Here is a 17,300-nt window from a genome sequence, read left to right as displayed (position 1 = left end):
AGCCGTACAAGCCTAATGGCAGTAAAAAGCAAAGGGCCATAGTATGGCTGTTGTGGCAAGCTGTAAAAAAGGCAATTGCATGTAAGGGGGAAGTCTGTGCAAAGTTACAAACATTACAATAAATTTTAAAACTTGCCAGAAAAATGTGGAGTGAAAAGTAAGGTAGGCACAGATAATGCAAACTCAGAACAAATGGAAAAAAAAATTGAAAAAAATGAATTGGAAAAAGATTGAAGCAGGCAAAAATAAATTAGATCATCAAGTAATAAAAATGAAATAGTTAATTCAAGATTTAACTAAGAAAAAGGAAGAGGAGATCACAAGCGTTTCTCACAGTTGGTGCCAAAAAACTAGAGCAGCATTGAAAAAGCAAGTAAAAATACAGAAGCTGCAAGTTGCGGCTGTGTGTAAAATAAAATATTGAATTTGAATTTAAATTCCAGTGGTATTTGGTCTGGAGAAGATCTGCGAGGGGTTCAAGAAAAGAGGAAATTTGACCAACCTCGAGAGGGGCTTTATACTAAGTTGAGGGAAAAAATAAGAAACTGGCTAGGAGAGCCTAAGGGTATGTCTACACTATGAAATTAGGTCGATTTTATAGAAGTCGATTTTTAGAAATCAATTTTATACAGTCGATTGCGTATGTCCACAGTAAGCGCATTAAGTCGGCGGAGGATGTCCTCACTACCGTGGCTGGCATCGACTTACGGAGCAGTGCCCTTTGGGTAGCTATCCTGCAGTCTCTGCCACCCATTGGAATTCTGGGTTAAAATCCCAATGCCTGATGGGGCAAAAACATTGTCGCAGCTGGTTTTGGGTACATGTTGTCAGTCGCTTCTCCCTCCGTGAAAGCAACAGCAGACAATCGTTTCGCACCTTTTTTCTATGCAGACGCCATACCACTGCAAGCACTGAGCCTGCTCAGCTCAGCTCACCGTCACCACAGCTGTTGTGTCCTGGGTGCTGCTGTCAGCAGACATTGCAGTAGGTCTCCTAACCATCATCATCCACCGCTTCCGCTGCAACTCCGCTCTCCTGAAGCTCGGAGGATCCGTTCTGGTCCTCCCGGGTGCTGCTAACCATTGTCATCCACCGCTTCCACTGCAACTCTGCTCTCCTGCTCTCCTGCAGGTGCCATACCATGGCAAGCATGGAGCCCACTCAGCTCACCGTCACTGCTGCTGTTGTGAGCATTGTAAACACCTCGCACATTATCCTGGAGTATATGCAGAACCGGGCCAAGAGACGCCAGCATGAGGAGGATTTTGATGAGGACATGGACACAGATGTTCCTGAAAGTATGGGCTGTGGCAATTGGGACATCATGGTGGCAGCGGGGCTGGTTGATACAGTGGAACGCCGATTCTGGGTCAGGCAAACAAGCACAGACTGGTGGGACCGCATAGTGTTGCAGGTCTGGGACGATTCCTAGTGGCTGCAAAATTTTCACATGCATAAGGCCACTTTCCTGTAACTCTGTGAGTTGCTATCCCCCACCCTGAAGTGCAGGAATACCAAGTTGAGAGCAGCCCTGACAGTTGAGAAGTGAGTGGTGATAGCCTTGTGGAAGCTTGCAGTGCCTGACTGCTACCAGTCAGTTGGGAATCAGTTTGAAGTGGGCAAGTCTACCGTGGGGGATGCTGTGATCCACGTAGCCAATGCAATCATTGATGTTCTGTTATGAAGGGTAGTGACTCTGGGAAATGTGCAGGTCGTAGTGGATGGCTTTGCTGCAATGGGGTTCCCTAACTGTGGTGGTTCCTTCCCCACTCTGAACTCTAGGGTACAGATGTGGGGACCTGCATGAAAGACCCCCTAAGCTATTCTTACCAGCTTAGGTTAAAATCTTCCCCAAGGTACAAGCTTTGCCTTGTCCTTGAACAGTATGCTGCCACCACCAAGCGGGTTAAACAAAGAACAGGGAAATAGACCACTTGGAGACGTCTTCCCCCCAAATATCCCCCCAAGCCCTACACCCCCTTTCCTGGGGAAGGCTTGATAAGAATCCTCACCAATGGGTACAGGTGAACACAGACCCAACCCTAGGATCTTAAGAACAATGAAATCAATCAGGGTTCTCAAAAGAAGAATTTTAATTAAGGAAAAGGTAAAAGAATCACCTCTGTAAAATCAGGATGGTAAATACCTTACAGGATAATCAGATTCAAAACATAGAGAATCCCTCTAGGCAAAACCTTAAGTTACAAAAAGACACAAAAATAGGAATATACATTCCATTCAGCACAGCTTATTTTACCAGCCATTAAACAAAAGGAAATCTAACGCATTTCTAGCTAGATTATTTACTAACTTAACAGGAGTTCTAAGGCTGCATTCCTGATCTGTTCCCGGCAAAAGCATCACACAGACAGACTAACCCTTTGTTTCCCCTCCCCCCTCCAGATTTGAAAGTATCTTGTCCCCTCATTGGTCATTTTGGGTCAGGTGCCAGCGAGGTTACCTTAGCTTCTTAACCCTTTACAGGTGAAAGGGTTTTGCCTCTGGCCAGGAGGGATTTTATGGGACTTTATACAGAAAGGTGGTTACCCTTCCCTTTATATTTATGACACATGTGAACAGACTTTTCCAGTAGCTTTACTGGCTGCGAATGCATCCCAATTCTTCCTGGCAAATCAAACGTTAAACACTATTGCTTTTAAACCCTTTACTGTAGTTACAAATGTGCACTCACCAGACCTGCCTTCGCCGGCTTCTGGGTGAGGGATCCCACCTTCGGAGGATATTGGGTCCAGGGTGATGAAAAGGTCCTGGGTGCCAGGGAGAATGGATTCACTGCTTGCCTGCTGAGCATTCTCCTCCTCCTCCTCCTCCTCTTCCTCATCCACAAAATCCTCCTCCCTGTTGCAGGAGACTCCCCCTTGCATGTGTCCACGGACAGTGGTGGAGTAGTGGTAGTGTCCCACCCTAGAATGCCATGCAGCTGATCATAGAAGCGGCATGTATGGGGGTCTGACCTGGAGCACCCATTTGCCTGCTTTGTCTTTTGGTAGGCTTGCCTGAGCTCCTTAACTTTCATGCGGCACTGCTGTGTGTCCCTGGTGTAGCATCTCTCAACCATGCCCTGTGAGATTTTGGCACATATATTCGCATTTCTTCTTTTTGCTCAGATTCTGCACAGATTCTTTTCCCCATACAGCAATCAGATCTCCCGTCTGGTCCACGCTGGGGCTTGTTTGCAATTCTGGGGGGACTGCATGGTCACCTGTGCTGCTGAGCTCGCCACACTGACCAAACAGGAAATGAAATTCAGAAGTTCCCGGGGCTTTTCCTGTGTACCTGGCTAGTGCATCGGAGTTCAAAGTGCTGTCCAGAGCAGTCACAATGGAGCACTCTGGGATAGCTCCTGGAGGCCAATACCATTGATTTGCATCCGTACTACCCCAAATTCAACCCAGAGAGGTCGATTTTAGTGCTAATCCCCTCGCCGGGGAGGAGTACAGAAGTAGATTTTAAGGGTATGTCTACACTACGGAATAAGGTCGAATTTATAGAAGTCGGTATTTTAGAAATCGGTTTTATATATTCGAGTGTGTGTCCCCCCACAGAAAATGCTCGAAGTGCATTAAGTGCATTAACTCGGCGGAGCGCTTCCACAGTACAGAGGCTAGAGTCGGCTTCCAGAGCGTTGCACTGTGGGTAGCTATCCCACAGTTCCCGCAGTCTCCGCTGCCCATTGGAATTCTGGGTTGAGATCCCAATGCCTGATGGGGCTAAAACATTGTCGCGGGTGGTTCTGGGTACATATCATCAGGCCCCCGTTCCCTCCCTCCCTCCGTGAAAGCAAGGGCAGACAATCATTTCGCGCCTTTTTTCCTGAGTTACCTGTGCAGACGCCATACCACTGCAAGCATGGAGCCCGCTCAGGTAACCGTCATCCTATGTCTCCTGGGTGCTGGCAGACGCGGTACGGCATTGCTACACAGTAGCAGCAACCCCTTGCCTTGTGGCAGCAGACGGTACAGTATGACTGGTAGCTGTCATCGTCATGTCCGAGGTGCTCCTGGTCGCCTCTGTGAGGTCGATCAGGAGCACCTGGGCAGACATGGGCGCAGGGACTAAATTTGGAGTGACTTGAGCAGGTCATTCTCTTTAGTCCTGCAGTCAGTCCTATTGAACCGTCTTATGGTGAGCGGGCAGGCGATACGGACTGCTAGCAGTCGTACTGTACCATCTTCTGCCGAGCAGCCATGAGATGTGGATGGCATGCAGTGCTTCTGCACAGTCTGCTGCCAGCCAAAGATGTAAAAGATAGATGGAGTGGATCAAAACAAGAAATAGACCAGATTTGTTTTGTACTCATTTGCTTCCCCCCCTCCCCTGTCTAGGGGACTCATTCTTCTAGGTCACACTGCAGTCACTCACAGAGAAGGTGCAGCGAGGTAAATCTAGCCATGTATCAATCAGAGGCCAGGCTAACCTTCTTGTTCCAATAAGGACAAAAACTTAGGTGCACCATTTCTTATTGGAACCCTCCGTGAAGTCCTGCCTGAAATACTCCTTGATGTAAAGCCACCCCCTTTGTTGATTTTAGCTCCCTGAAGCCAACCCTGTAAGCGCCCCTCCCGGCGTCAGAGCAACGGCAAACAATCGGGCATCTGAGAGTGCTGTCCAGAGCAGTCACAATGGAGCACTCTGATGGGGCTAAAACATTGTCGCGGGTGGTTCTGGGTACGTATCGTCAAGCCCCCGTTCCCTCCCTCCCTCCATGAAAGCAAGGGCAGACAATCATTTCGCGCCTTTTTTCCTGAGTTTCCTGTGCAGACGCCATACCACGGCAAGCATGGAGCCCGCTCAGGTAACCGTCACCCTATGTCTCCTGGGTGCTGGCAGACGCGGTATGGCTTTGCTGCACAGTAGCAGCAACCCATTGCCTTCTGGCAGCAGACGGTGCAATACGACTGGTAGTCGTCCTCATCGTGTCCGAGGTGCTCCTGGCCATGTCGGCTGGGAGCGCCTGGGCAGACATGGGCGCAGGGACTAAATTTGGAGTGACCTGACCAGGTCATTCTCTTTAGTCCTGCAGTCAGTCCTATTGAACCATCTTATGGTGAGTGGGCAGGCAATACGGACTGCTAGCAGTCGTACTGTACCATCTTCTGCCAGGCAGGCAAGAGATGAGGATTGCTAGCAGTCGTATTGTACCATCTTCTGCCGAGCAGCCATGAGATGTGGATGGCATGCAGTCCTTCTGCACCGTCTGCTGCCAGCCAAAGATGTAAAAGATAGATGGAGTGGGTCAGAACAAGAAATAGACCAGATTTGTTTTGTACTCATTTGCCTCCTCCCCTGTCTAGGGGACTCATTCCTCTAGATCACACTGCAGTCACTCACAGAGAAGGTGCAGCGAGGTAAATCTAGCCATGTATCAATCAGAGGCCAGGCTAACCTCCTTGTTCCAATAAGAACGATAACTTAGGTGCACCATTTCTTATTGGAACCCTCCGTGCAGTCCTGCCTGAAATACTCCTTGATGTACAGGCACACCCTTTGTTGATTTTAGCTCCCTGAAGCCAACCCTGTAAGCCGTGTCGTCAGTCGCCCCTCCCTCCGTCAGAGCAACGGCAGACAATCGTTCCGCGCCTTTTTTCTGTGCGGACGCCATACCAAGGCAAGCATGGAGGCCACTCAGCTCACTTTGGCAATTAGGAGCACATTAAACACCACACGCATTATCCAGCAGTATATGCAGCACCAGAACCTGGCAAAGCGATACCGGGCGAGGAGGCGACGTCAGCGCGGTCACGTGAGTGATCAGGACATGGACACAGATTTCTCTGAAAGCATGGGCCCTGCCAATGCATGCATCATGGTGCTAATGGGGCAGGTTCATGCTGTGGAACGCCGATTTAGGGCTCGGGAAACAAGCACAGACTGGTGGGACCGCATAGTGTTGCAGGTCTGGGACGATTCCCAGTGGCTGCGAAACTTTCGCATGCGTAAGGGCACTTTCATGGAACTTTGTGACTTGCTTTCCCCTGCCCTGAAGCGCATGAATACCAAGATGAGAGCAGCCCTCACAGTTGAGAAGTGAGTGGCGATAGCCCTGTGGAAGCTTGCAACGCCAGACAGCTACCGGTCAGTTGGGAATCAATTTGGAGTGGGCAAATCTACTGTGGGGGCTGCTGTGATGCAAGTAGCCCACGCAATCAAAGATCTGCTGATATCAAGGGTAGTGACCCTGGGAAATGTGCAGGTCATAGTGGATGGCTTTGCTGCAATGGGATTCCCTAACTGTGGTGGGGCTATAGACGGAACCCATATCCCTATCTTGGCACCGGAGCACCAAGCCGCCGAGTACATAAACCGCAAGGGGTACTTTTCGATAGTGCTGCAAGCTCTGGTGGATCACAAGGGACGTTTCACCAACATCAACGTGGGATGGCCGGGAAAGGTGCATGACACTCGCATCTTCAGGAACTCTGGTATGTTTCAAAAGCTGCAGGAAGGGACTTTATTCCCAGACCAGAAAATAACTGTTGGGGATGTTGAAATGCCTATATGTATCCTTGGGGACCCAGCCTACCCCTTAACACCATGGCTCATGAAGCCATACACAGGCAGCCTGGACAGTAGTCAGGAGCTGTTCAACTACAGGCTGAGCAAGTGCAGAATGGTGGCAGAATGTGCATTTGGACGTTTAAAGGCGCGCTGGCGCAGTTTACTGACTCGCTTAGACCTCAGCGAAACCAATATTCCCACTGTTATTACTGCTTACTGTGTGCTCCACAATATCTGTGAGAGTAAGGGGGAGACGTTTATGGCGGGGTGGGAGGTTGAGGCAAATCGCATGGCTGCTGGTTACGCGCAGCCAGACACCAGGGCGGTTAGAAGAGCACAGGAGGGCGCGGTACACATCAGAGAAGCTTTGAAAACCAGTTTCATGACTGGCCAGGCTACAGTGTGAAAGTTCTGTTTGTTTCTCCTTGATGAAACCCCCCGCCCCTTGGTTCACTCTACTTCCCTGTAAGCTAACAACCCGCCCCTCCTCCCTTCAATCACCACTTGCAGAGGCAATAAAGTCATTGTTGCTTCACATTCATGCATTCTTTATTCATTCATCACACAAATAGGGGGATGACTATCAAGGTAGCCCAGGAGGGGTGGTGGAGGAGGGAAGGAAAATGCCACACAGCACTTTAAGCACAGCACTTTAAAAGTTCACAACTTTAACATTTATTGAATGACAGCCTTCTTTTTTTTGGGCAATCCTCTGTGGCGGAGTGGCTGGTTGGCCGGAGGCCCCCCCACCGCGTTCTTGGGCGTCTGGGTGTGGAGGCTATGGAACTTGGGGAGGAGGGCGGATGGTTACAGAGGGGCAGCAGTGGCAGTCTGTGCTCCAGCTGCCTTTGCTGCAGCTCAACCATACACTGGAGCATACTGGTTTGGTCCTGCAGCAGCCTCAGCATTGAATCCTGCCTCCTCTCATCACGCTGCCGCCACATTTGAGCTTCAGCCCTGTCTTCAGCCCGCCACTTACTCTCTTCAGCCCACCACTTACTCTCTTCAGCCCGCCACCTCTCCTCCCGGTCATTTTGTGCTTTCCTGCACTCTGACATTATTTGCCTCCACGCATTCGTCTGTGCTCTGTCAGTGTGGGAGGACAGCATGAGCTCAGAGAACATTTCATTGCGAGTGCGGTTTTTTTTCTTTCTAAGCTTCACTAGCCTCTGGGAAGGAGAAGATCCTGTGATCATTGAAACACATGCAGCTGGTGGAGAAAAAAAAAGGGACAGCGGTATTTAAAAAGACACATTTTATAAAACAGTGGCTACACTCTTTCAGGATAAACCTTGCTGTTAACATTACATACATAGCACATGTGCTTTCGTTACAAGGTCGCATTTTGCCTCCTCCCACCGCGTGACTACCCCCTCAACCTTCCCCCCTCCCTGTGGCTAACAGCGGGGAACATTTCTGTTTAGCCACAGGCAAACAGCCCAGCAGGAATGGGCTCCTCTGAGTGTCCCCTGAAGAAAAGCACTCTATTTCAACCAGGTGACCATGAATTATATCTCACTCTCCTGAGGATAACACAGAGAGATAAAGAACGGATGTTGTTTGAATGCCAGCAAACATACACTGCAATGCTGTGTTCTACAATGTTTCCCGAGTACGTGTTACTGGCCTGGAGTGGTAAAGTGTCCTACCATGAAGGACGCAATAAGGCTGCCCTCCCCAGAAACCTTTTGCAAAGGCTTTAGGACTACATCTAGGAGAACCGCAAATGCAAGGGCAAAGTAATCCTTTCACATGCTTGCTTTTAAACCATGTATAGTATTTTAAAAGGTACACTCACCAGAGGTCCCTTCTCCGCCTGCTGGGTCCAGGAGGCAGCCTTGGGTGGGTTCGGGGGGTACTGGCTCCAGGTCTAGGGTGAGAAACAGTTCCTGGCTGTCGGGAAAACCGGTTTCTCCGCTTGCTTGCTGTGAGCTATCTACAACCTCCTCCTCCTCCTCATCTTCTTCGTCCCCAAAACCTGCTTCCGTATTGCCTCCATCTCCATTGAAGGAGTCAAACAACACGGCTGGGGTAGTGGTGGCTGAACCCCCTAAAATGGCATGCAGCTCATCATAGAAGCGGCATGTTTGGGGCTCTGACCCAGAGCGGCTGTTCGCCTCTCTGGTTTTCTGGTAGGCTTGCCTCAGCTCCTTCAGTTTCACGCGGCACTGCTTCGGGTCCCTGTTATGGCCTCTGTCCTTCATGCCCTGGGAGATTTTCACAAAGGTTTTGGCATTTCGAAAACTGGAACGGAGTTCTGATAGCACGGATTCCTCTCCCCAAGCAGCGATCAGATCCCATACCTCCCGTTCGGTCCATGCTGGAGCTCTTTTGCGATTCTGAGACTCCATCATGGTCACCTGTGCTGATGAGCTCTGCATGGTCACCTGCAGCTTGCCACGGTGGCCAAACAGGAAATGAGATTCAAAAGTTCGCGGTTCTTTTCCTGTCTACCTGGCCAGTGCATCTGAGTTGAGAGTGCTGTCCAGAGCGGTCATAATGGAGCACTCTGGGATAGCTCCCAGAGGCCAATACCATCGAATTGTGTCCACAGTACCCCAAATTCGAGCCGCCAACGTCGATTTAAGCGCTAATCCACTTGTCAGGGGTGGAGTAAGGAAATCGATTTTAAGAGCCCTTTAAGTCAAAATAAAGGGCTTCATTGTGTGGACGAGTGCAGGTTTACATCGATTTAAGGCTGCTAAATTTGACCTAAAGTCCTAGTGTAGACCAGGGCTAAGAGCCCTTTAAGTCAACGGAATGGGGTTGGTTGTGTAGATGCATCCATTTTAAAATCGACCTAATGTGGCTGAATTCAACCTAACCCTGTAGTGTGGACCAGGGCTAAGCCAGAAAAGTCTGTAGCAGTGATAGATGGAGATCAGCCATTAAGAATGCAGCGGGGGAGATACAGTCAGAGCAGACACAAATAATTCCTGCGAGTTCGTCAGACTTACAGTTGATGGTAAAGTCATTAGGCCCAGTAAATATAAAAAAAAAATTAGCTACATAGCTAGTACAGTGGGCAGAGTTAGGAGGAACAGAACATTTAAATATAAGTGAACCTTATAGGTTAATCAGGGCAGCTACCACTGGAGAGATTAGACAGGCAGTAGATTGAGTAAAAAATGCTTTAAACAGGCAGCCAGAAGCCCACCAGCTGATACCATGATTTATTATGGTGTGAAAAAAAGGGAGCGGTCAAAGCCCCAGGAAGGTTTTATCCAGTGCAAATTCCATAAAGCCTGAAAATTCACCCACCTGTTAAAAAAATAACATTAAAAATATTGGCTGAAGAACTACAACTGGTGACTAATCCCAGGGCGAAGGTAGCCAGACATGTCACAGCTGATTCTTTGATGGCAGTTAATTTAAATCAAAGAAAATTTTAAAATAATGTTTTTAAAAATTGAACAAAATAATTTATTAGCAATGCAGCCCAGGACAAGGGGTTAACTGTTATGGATGCACTGGAGCACTGGGCAGCATGCCAACAAATGATGAAACGGGGAAGCCAGGTCAAAGGATTGAAACCCAGAACACCGTTTGTTAGAGCAATAACACATTCAAACGAGAGCTCTGATAGATCAGGGTATCACGAGATAGGACAAGGCTGTGGTAAAGGACAAAACACTCCACCCCAGCAAGGTAAAGGGTGGAATAATCAAAATGAGCCCCAGAAGGGAGTTGACGTAATTTGAAATATCGCTTGGAGGTATTTGAAACGGAGCGGAGTAGGCATGGATACATGGAATGAAAAACGTACGGATGAATTGATCAAAAAATGCAAAGGATGGAAGAAGAAAAGGTTTAACGAGCAGAAAAAGGTTGCATCTCTGCAAGCTGAGGGTTCCAAAAACTCCGCTCTAAAGGGAAGCCCCGATGACAAGTTGCTCCCACGGAAAATGGGTGCTCAGGAGTGGGAGATGGTCACTAGATTCAAGGGAGGCCTAGGACAACTGTCACTGTGGGAGATAATGGACCCAAAGATGCCCTATTGAATAGTGGGGCTGGTGTCAATACTGTAAATGAAAGATAGGGTGACCAGATGTCCCGATATTTGGGGCTTTTTTTTATATGCGCTCCTATTACCTCCTACCCCCGTCCCAATTTTTCACACTTGCTATGTGGTCACCCTAATAAAAGACAGGTTTCAGAGGAGCAGCCGTGTTAGTCTGTGTCTGGAAAAAGAACAGGAGGACTTGTGGCACCTTAGAGGCTAACAAATGTATCTGAGCATAAGCTTTTGTGAGCTACATGCATCCGATGAAGTGAGCTGTAGCTCACAAAAGCTTATGCTCAAATAAATTGGTTAGTCTCTAAGGTGCCATAAGTCCTCCTTTTCTTTTTCCTGATAAAAGATGTAATTTGACTCGATATGTGTCAAAGATCATTACAGCAGCCTCCTTTATTGGAAAGGGAGTAACAAAAAAAAATGTATCACTCAGTAGAAATAGCTGTACCCGGGGGGAGGCGGGGGGATTTTTGTTGTAAAAACAAATGCTTCAAATAGATCAGGCAGCTGAGCCAGTAATATTGGGGACTCCTTTTTTAAAAAAAAAATCGGTTAGTTTTAAATTTAACTAATGAAGTTCTGTGGTGTGTGCCCGGCTGGACATAAAGCTTCCTGACAGCAGGGGACATTCCAAGAATATATGCTGCAAAAGCAGTGAAGAAAATTATACTGAATCAACAGAATGTGTGGGTAAAGGAGTTTCCCAATGTATGAATTAAAAATAAAGCAAAATGTGGTAAAATCAAAGCATGTGTTAAAATCGTAGGAAACAAAGTGCCATCACAGAGGCAATATAAATATCCTGTGCAAGCAAAGGCAAAAACTAAAAACTAAAATAAAAATTAAATCATTAAAACAGCAGGGAGTGATTAAAAAGGGAAATTCCGCCTACAATAGCCCAATTTGGCCCATATTTTTAAATATGGGCCAAATTCCAGCCTCAGAAAATTAAAAATTAACAGTCAATTTTAAACAAATTAATAACGCTACCTCCCCCATGGCACCAATAGTAGCAGATCTACCCAAGTGATGGCAAGAATACAGGGGGCCCCTAAATGGTTCTCTCTCATAAATTTGGCAAATTGTTTTTTCGCCATCCCATCGCATCCCGATTCTTGGGCCCGCTTTGCGTTTACTTTTCAGGGACAACAGTACTATTAAAACAAAATCCCCATGGCGTACACTGTGCTGCAGCTATGGTGCACCAACATGTGGTGTGACTGCTGGATCAATTATCCAAAGAGGACCAGGAGAATGTCACCTCATATATAGACAACATATTAGTCGGGGGGAGACACTAAAAAAAAGGTAACTAAGTGGACTAAAAAAGTGTTGAAACTCATCCAGGAAACAGGTTTCAAGGCTAATAAAGAGAAAACCCAACTAGTGCAAAAAAAAAAATCAACAAAAGGTAAAATCATTAATGAATTTACTAAGGCCAGAGGATTCTTGTGCGTTAAGGGTGATGTTAGGAGGGTTTAACTATTTAAAAAAAACCACATCTGAAATGTTGCCATTATAACTGGACCAATGTGGCATTTACTAAAAAAAAAAGTCAAATGAAAGTGGGGACCTAAACAAGAAGAAGCTTTCTGTCATTTAAAACAAGCCTTAATGCAAGCTCCAGCATTGAAATTCCCAAGATTAAACAAGCCGATTGTAATTAAGTTGCCAGCAACCCAACAACATCTAGCGGCAGTATTGATGCAATCCCTGCCCTGAAGAGCTTCCAGTGCACATAGGGAGAGGGGAAACTAAGGCACAGGGCAGCAAAGCATCATGACCAAGGTCACACAACAGGCCAGAACTGGGAACAAAACCCAGGAGTCCTGGATCCCAGCCCCGTTCCCCCTCCTCTAGCCCATGCTGCCTGGCTTTGCAAATTACTAGCCTTGTCCCAGGCCCACCGCAATCAACTGGAGTCTTTCCCTGGCTGCAGATCAGGCCCTACATTGGGAAAGGGATTGTTACTACAACCTCTTTGTGCAGAAGGTGACAGTGAGGCACAGAGAAGGGAAGTGTCCTGCCTCACGTGAGAGCCAGGAATCAAACCCAGGAGTCCTGACTCACCCAACACAAGACACTGCCCCAGGGCAACTAAGCTAGTCTCGTCTTTCCTTTCCCACAGGAGCTCAGAGCAGGGTGCTCCTACCCCACCCACACCAGTGGGTAAACTAGAACAGCAAAGAGCTCAAACCCGGCAGCCTATGAGGAGCTAGTACCAGGATCTGCTGAGAGACACAAACCAGCAGGTGTCGTTTTCTTCTGTGTTTGTGCAGCCCTGAGCACAATGGTTCGCTTGTCCAGCCCCAGGCGGCCTCACTGTTCCTGCTGTTCAAACAGTGTCTATTTGTCTGTCTCTCTCCGACCCCACGCGTACCTGCCAACCAGTGATTTATCCACCCAGCCTAGCATCCGGCCTTGGAGCGGTGCCAATTCACTCCAGCTCGGGACCTGTTCCAAAACCGCCCTGAACATTAGCAGCCTTATCTCCCTCTCCGTCACGCCAGCAGCCGAGTTACTCCAGATTCACAGCACCAGGCGGGTGTGGAGAACCAGATCCTAGCTCCGTCCATCTCTCTGTGCCAGGGTTAGTCACGCTCCAGTCAGTGCTGTCTCTGCGAACGCGCCAGTTTCAAGCGGATTATGCATGCCACAGCTCAGCCTCCACTGCTGCTCCCCCTGCGTCCACAGCTACGGTGCTATTTACACTGGCGCTAGCATGCTGAGAACTCGCCCAGTCTGTGCACATGAACAGGGAATCACACCCTTGGCTCGGAGAGCAAAGACCTAGTCTAAGCCCGCTCCACAGAATGAACCCCATGCCTGCTACATTGTGCAGCCCTGTGACGGGGAGTGCATGCCCCGCACTGGGACTGCAGGGATTAATTCCTCTCTTTGGGCCAAGGAGGCCACGCCCCCTTGACCTTGCTGGGCATGCTCCAGCTGAAGGCCAGGTATAAAAGGGAGCAGCCGAGTTCATTTGGGGCTGACCACTGGAGAGAAAGGAGGTGTGCTGTAGACTCCTGCTGAAGGACTGCTGACACTCCATGATGCAGAGGCCTGCCAGATGGCAGCAACCCATGATGCCCTGGCTTCGGACACTGCAGAGGGAGGAGAAACCGGAGGAACCGTGAGACCACAAGCTGCAGAGAAGCGGATAGGAAATAACCCAGGGAGGCTTTGCGGGGAGGCGGTTGGAGACCTGGAGACTAGCTCAGTGTGTTTTGGCTGAATTTGCACTGAGCTGGTGGCAGGCAACCCTGCCACTGACAGGACACTGGGTTGGGACCTGGTGGAGAGGGGAGGGCCCAGGGACCCTGTATCCTGGCCACTGCCTGCCCTGGGGTTACAGCCCACCACACTAGCCCTATTGACTATGGCCACTGGGCCATACAGCCCTGATAGAGAGGGCAGGTAGATTGACTTTGGCTGTTAGGCCAGATTACACTGAGACCATCACATCCCTGTGTTGCTCTGACCCTCCCAAACACCAACTCTCCACTCCTCTCAGCCACTCCATGCCCCTGGGAAGCGGGGTGGGCCCTAGGGAACTGGAAGTGGGGGTGGGACCATCAGGAGCCCATGAAAGGGGCAGGAGAGGGGAGACACAGATCCTCTGCCCCAGAACTGGGCTAGTGAAAGGCACAGGGGTGCTACACACCCGTTGGGAAGCTGGGAGAGCCATGAAGGGGCCAGGACACCTCAACAAGAAGGTCTCAGCTGGGTGAGATGCCCCCTGGAGATGATACAGCTTGGGGCAACAGCACTGAGACATGGAAACTGCTCCAGGTGTGTCCCCAGGTGTTAGAATCATAGAATATCAGGGTTGGAAGGGACCTCAGGAGGTCATCTAGTCCAACCCCCTGCTCAAAGCAGGACCAATCCCCAATTAAATCATCCCAGCCAGGGCTTTGTCAAGCCTGACCTTAAAAACTTCCACCCACTGTCAGGGCTTCAGAGCCTGGGCCATGCACCAAGTGTGCCCATTCTCAGCTCCCCACCCAGCTCCTGCAGCACACATATGATCCTGGCTCAGCCACAGGCTCAGACCCCAATAGAGGGGCAGGGTCCCTGGCTTCTAGCTTGGGCATGAGGGGCTCCAATATCCCCCAGAGGGACAACACACAAGGAGCAGCTGACAGCTCCCCCAATACTTCTTACTCCACCTGCCACTCACCACTATGTCCCCCTCCCATGCCTCGTCCCCACCCCCTGGCCTGTGCCCCCAAGCCCCTCTCCCCTCCTTCTCCACCCATTCCTGTTTACCCCCCTCTCACTAATCCCCCCTCTCCTTGCTGCTACCCGAAACCTTTCTCCCCTAATCCCCCCTCACTTCTCTGCCCCAACCCCACCATGCCTCCCCAGACTGCTCCACCTTTCCATATTCCCTGGCGCTCCTCTGCGATGGGAGATGGTTGGGAGGGGAAACTGAGTCACAAGTGGAGCAGTGACTTCCCAAGCCCATGTAGGAGATCAGTAGCAAGACTGGGAGCCCAGGAGTCCTCATTTCTCATCAGGAGCCCAGAGCGACAGACACTTGGCTTTCAAGAGGACAGCGTTCTCCTGCTGCAATCCTGTGGATGTCCATGCGGGCAAAGGAAGCGGTGAAAAGTGACCCCCCCCCCCCGCCCCATGAGGCGCTTCATCCAGGCTCCAGTGAGCACTGAACCCATACCCCCAGTGTACCAGCTCAGTGCTCTGAGTCACAGGGCTCTTCCCCATGAATGTTTCCCTCTCTTGTTGGCCACAATGAGCGTTGTGGGCCCTCTTCCATCTCCCGTCTCTGCCTCGGTTTCCCACACCTGCGGGACAGAGGGTGAAGATTCTAGCACGGTCTGTGTAAAGGGCTTGGAGGGGCCTGGGATGGAGGCCGGGTGCTGTATCATGGCAAAGGGGCACTGCTGTGGTGATGGCTGAATAAATGCCCTGCTGTTTGTGGGAGCTGCAGAGCAGTGGATGAAAGGGGCAGGGGTAGGAGAGACCAGCTCTGCCTCTGCCCTGCAAACCTCCCTGGACAAAGCCCCACAGGTGGCAGAGGGGCACGGGGACCCTTCCACCCCCATGGAGACTTTGGCTGCAAGCCAATGAGCCAGACCTCAGCTGTAATCGCTTTGCTCCCAGATCCCCGCCCAGACTCGCACCTGGAGCCAGCCAGACCCTGTTGAGCTGCAGCCACATTGTTATGCTTATAAGGGTATGTCTACACTACAAAATTAGGTTGAATTTATAGAAGTCGGTTTTTTAAAATTGTTTTTATATATTCGAGTGTGTGTCCCCACAGAAAATGCTCTAAATGCATTAAGTACATTAACTCGGCGGAGTGCTTCCACAGTACCAAGGCAAGCGTCCACTTCTGGAGTGTTGCACTGTGGGTAGCTATCCCACAGTTCCCGCAGTCTCCGGAAATGAGATTCAAAAGTTTGCGGTTCTTTTCCTGTCTATCTGGCCAGTGCATCTGAGTTGAGAGCGCTGTCCAGAGCGGTCACAATGGAGCACTCTGGGATAGCTCCCGGAGGCCAATACCATCTAATTGTGTCCACAGTACCCCAAATTCGACCCGGCAAGGCCGCTTTAAGCACTAATCCACTTGTCAGGGGTGGAGTAAGGAAATCGATTTTAAGAGCCCTTTAAGTCAGAAAAAAGGGCTTCATCGTGTGGACGGGTGCAGGTTTACATTGATTTAACGCTGCTAAATTTGACCTCAAGTCCTCGTGTAGACCAGGGCTAAGAAGCACACAGAATCTTTTAACAGGGGATAAGGCAATATGCCACATGTATTGAGAGTACAATTTAAGCATTGAAATATGCTTCCATTCACACACACAAACATACACATGAAAGGTTCTGCAGCTGGATCTTATAGTTATATCCTTAATGTTGCTCGGGCAGTTTCAGTGGCCAGCTGAAACTGCACATGAGGGAGGGGAGCTGGGCTCTGTCAAATGTGTTTGAAGTGCCAGTGTTGATGCAGAAGGAACCCAAAATCCCATGGCAATACATCCTTCTTTTATAATGATAAATTTCCATACAAGTCTATGGACCTTGCTGTGTCAGACCGGTGCTGTCAATCAGTAGGTATTCAAGGTTGCTCTGTTTAGCATTATTTTGAGTTGTTACCGGGAGGATCCGCTGCTGTTTCTTATCTGTCCCTTTGGCTCAATTCCTTATATCATCCTTGGGGTGTATGCCTTTGCTTTAGGGTCGTCAATCTGCCATCCGGGTGATTGATAATAAAGTTGGTGCCCCTTCACTCGTCCACTCCCTTCTTGACCATCCAGCCCAGTTGTCCTGTCTCAGTTAATCACCACACATTCTTTACTCACACAAAAATGTAAATAAGGCAATTACAGCCATAAAACTTCTATCCTTCTAAGAGCAAATGTTAACACAATCAGCAAAGAATAAACTCAGAACAATTTCTTCTTACTAATTCAAAGCGAGCAAAATGGAATATAAGGCAAAATAAGTAAAATGGAGTACAATTTTACTTGAGACAATTTCTTCCTATTAGGCTTTTGGCGTACAACGTGGCACCTGATACTCTGGAGATAAAAATCCCTGTAGCCCCTTCCCTTCCCACACTGAGCCACCCAGCCTATGGCCACAGAGAAATTGGTGACACCTACAGGGGAAAGGTCCTCTATCCCCTTCATAGCCAGCAAGTACCCGTGCCATGGGGCAGGACTGGAGCTGGCATCCCAAAAGGGGAAGCGCTCCATATCCCATTCCTGACCATCACCCCCAACTCCCACAGTAGGCTCTG

At 49.3% G+C, this 17,300-nt stretch overlaps 1 protein-coding gene across 1 annotated transcript; it reads right to left on the bottom strand.

The window, feature by feature from the left end:
* Positions 1–7,187: 7,187 nt before the first annotated feature.
* On the bottom strand, positions 7,188–8,787 carry LOC140897222 (uncharacterized). The gene is made up of 2 exons (XM_073309617.1): positions 8,318–8,787; positions 7,188–7,729 (listed from the first exon to the last, which is right to left on the bottom strand). The coding sequence occupies exons 1-2, from the start codon at positions 8,721–8,723 to the stop codon at positions 7,188–7,190; spliced, it is 948 nt and encodes a 315-aa protein (XP_073165718.1). The 5' UTR covers positions 8,724–8,787.
* Positions 8,788–17,300: the final 8,513 nt, after the last annotated feature.

Source organism: Lepidochelys kempii, chromosome 13 (genome assembly GCF_965140265.1).
Source record: "Lepidochelys kempii isolate rLepKem1 chromosome 13, rLepKem1.hap2, whole genome shotgun sequence".
Lineage (NCBI taxonomy): Eukaryota > Metazoa > Chordata > Testudines > Cheloniidae > Lepidochelys > Lepidochelys kempii.
Note: the sequence above shows the minus strand (reverse complement) of the source record. Positions and strands in the feature narration are given on the sequence as shown.

Excerpts from the sequence above, each read along its gene's own strand:
- LOC140897222 (XM_073309617.1), bottom strand. The coding sequence starts at position 8,723 with ATGAAGGACAGAGGCCATAACAGGGACCCGAAGCAGTGCCGCGTGAAA. Across the intron at positions 7,730-8,317 it reads AGGCGGAGAAGGGACCTCTG|CTGCATGTGTTTCAATGATC; the intron begins GTGAGTGTACCT and ends TTTCTCCACCAG.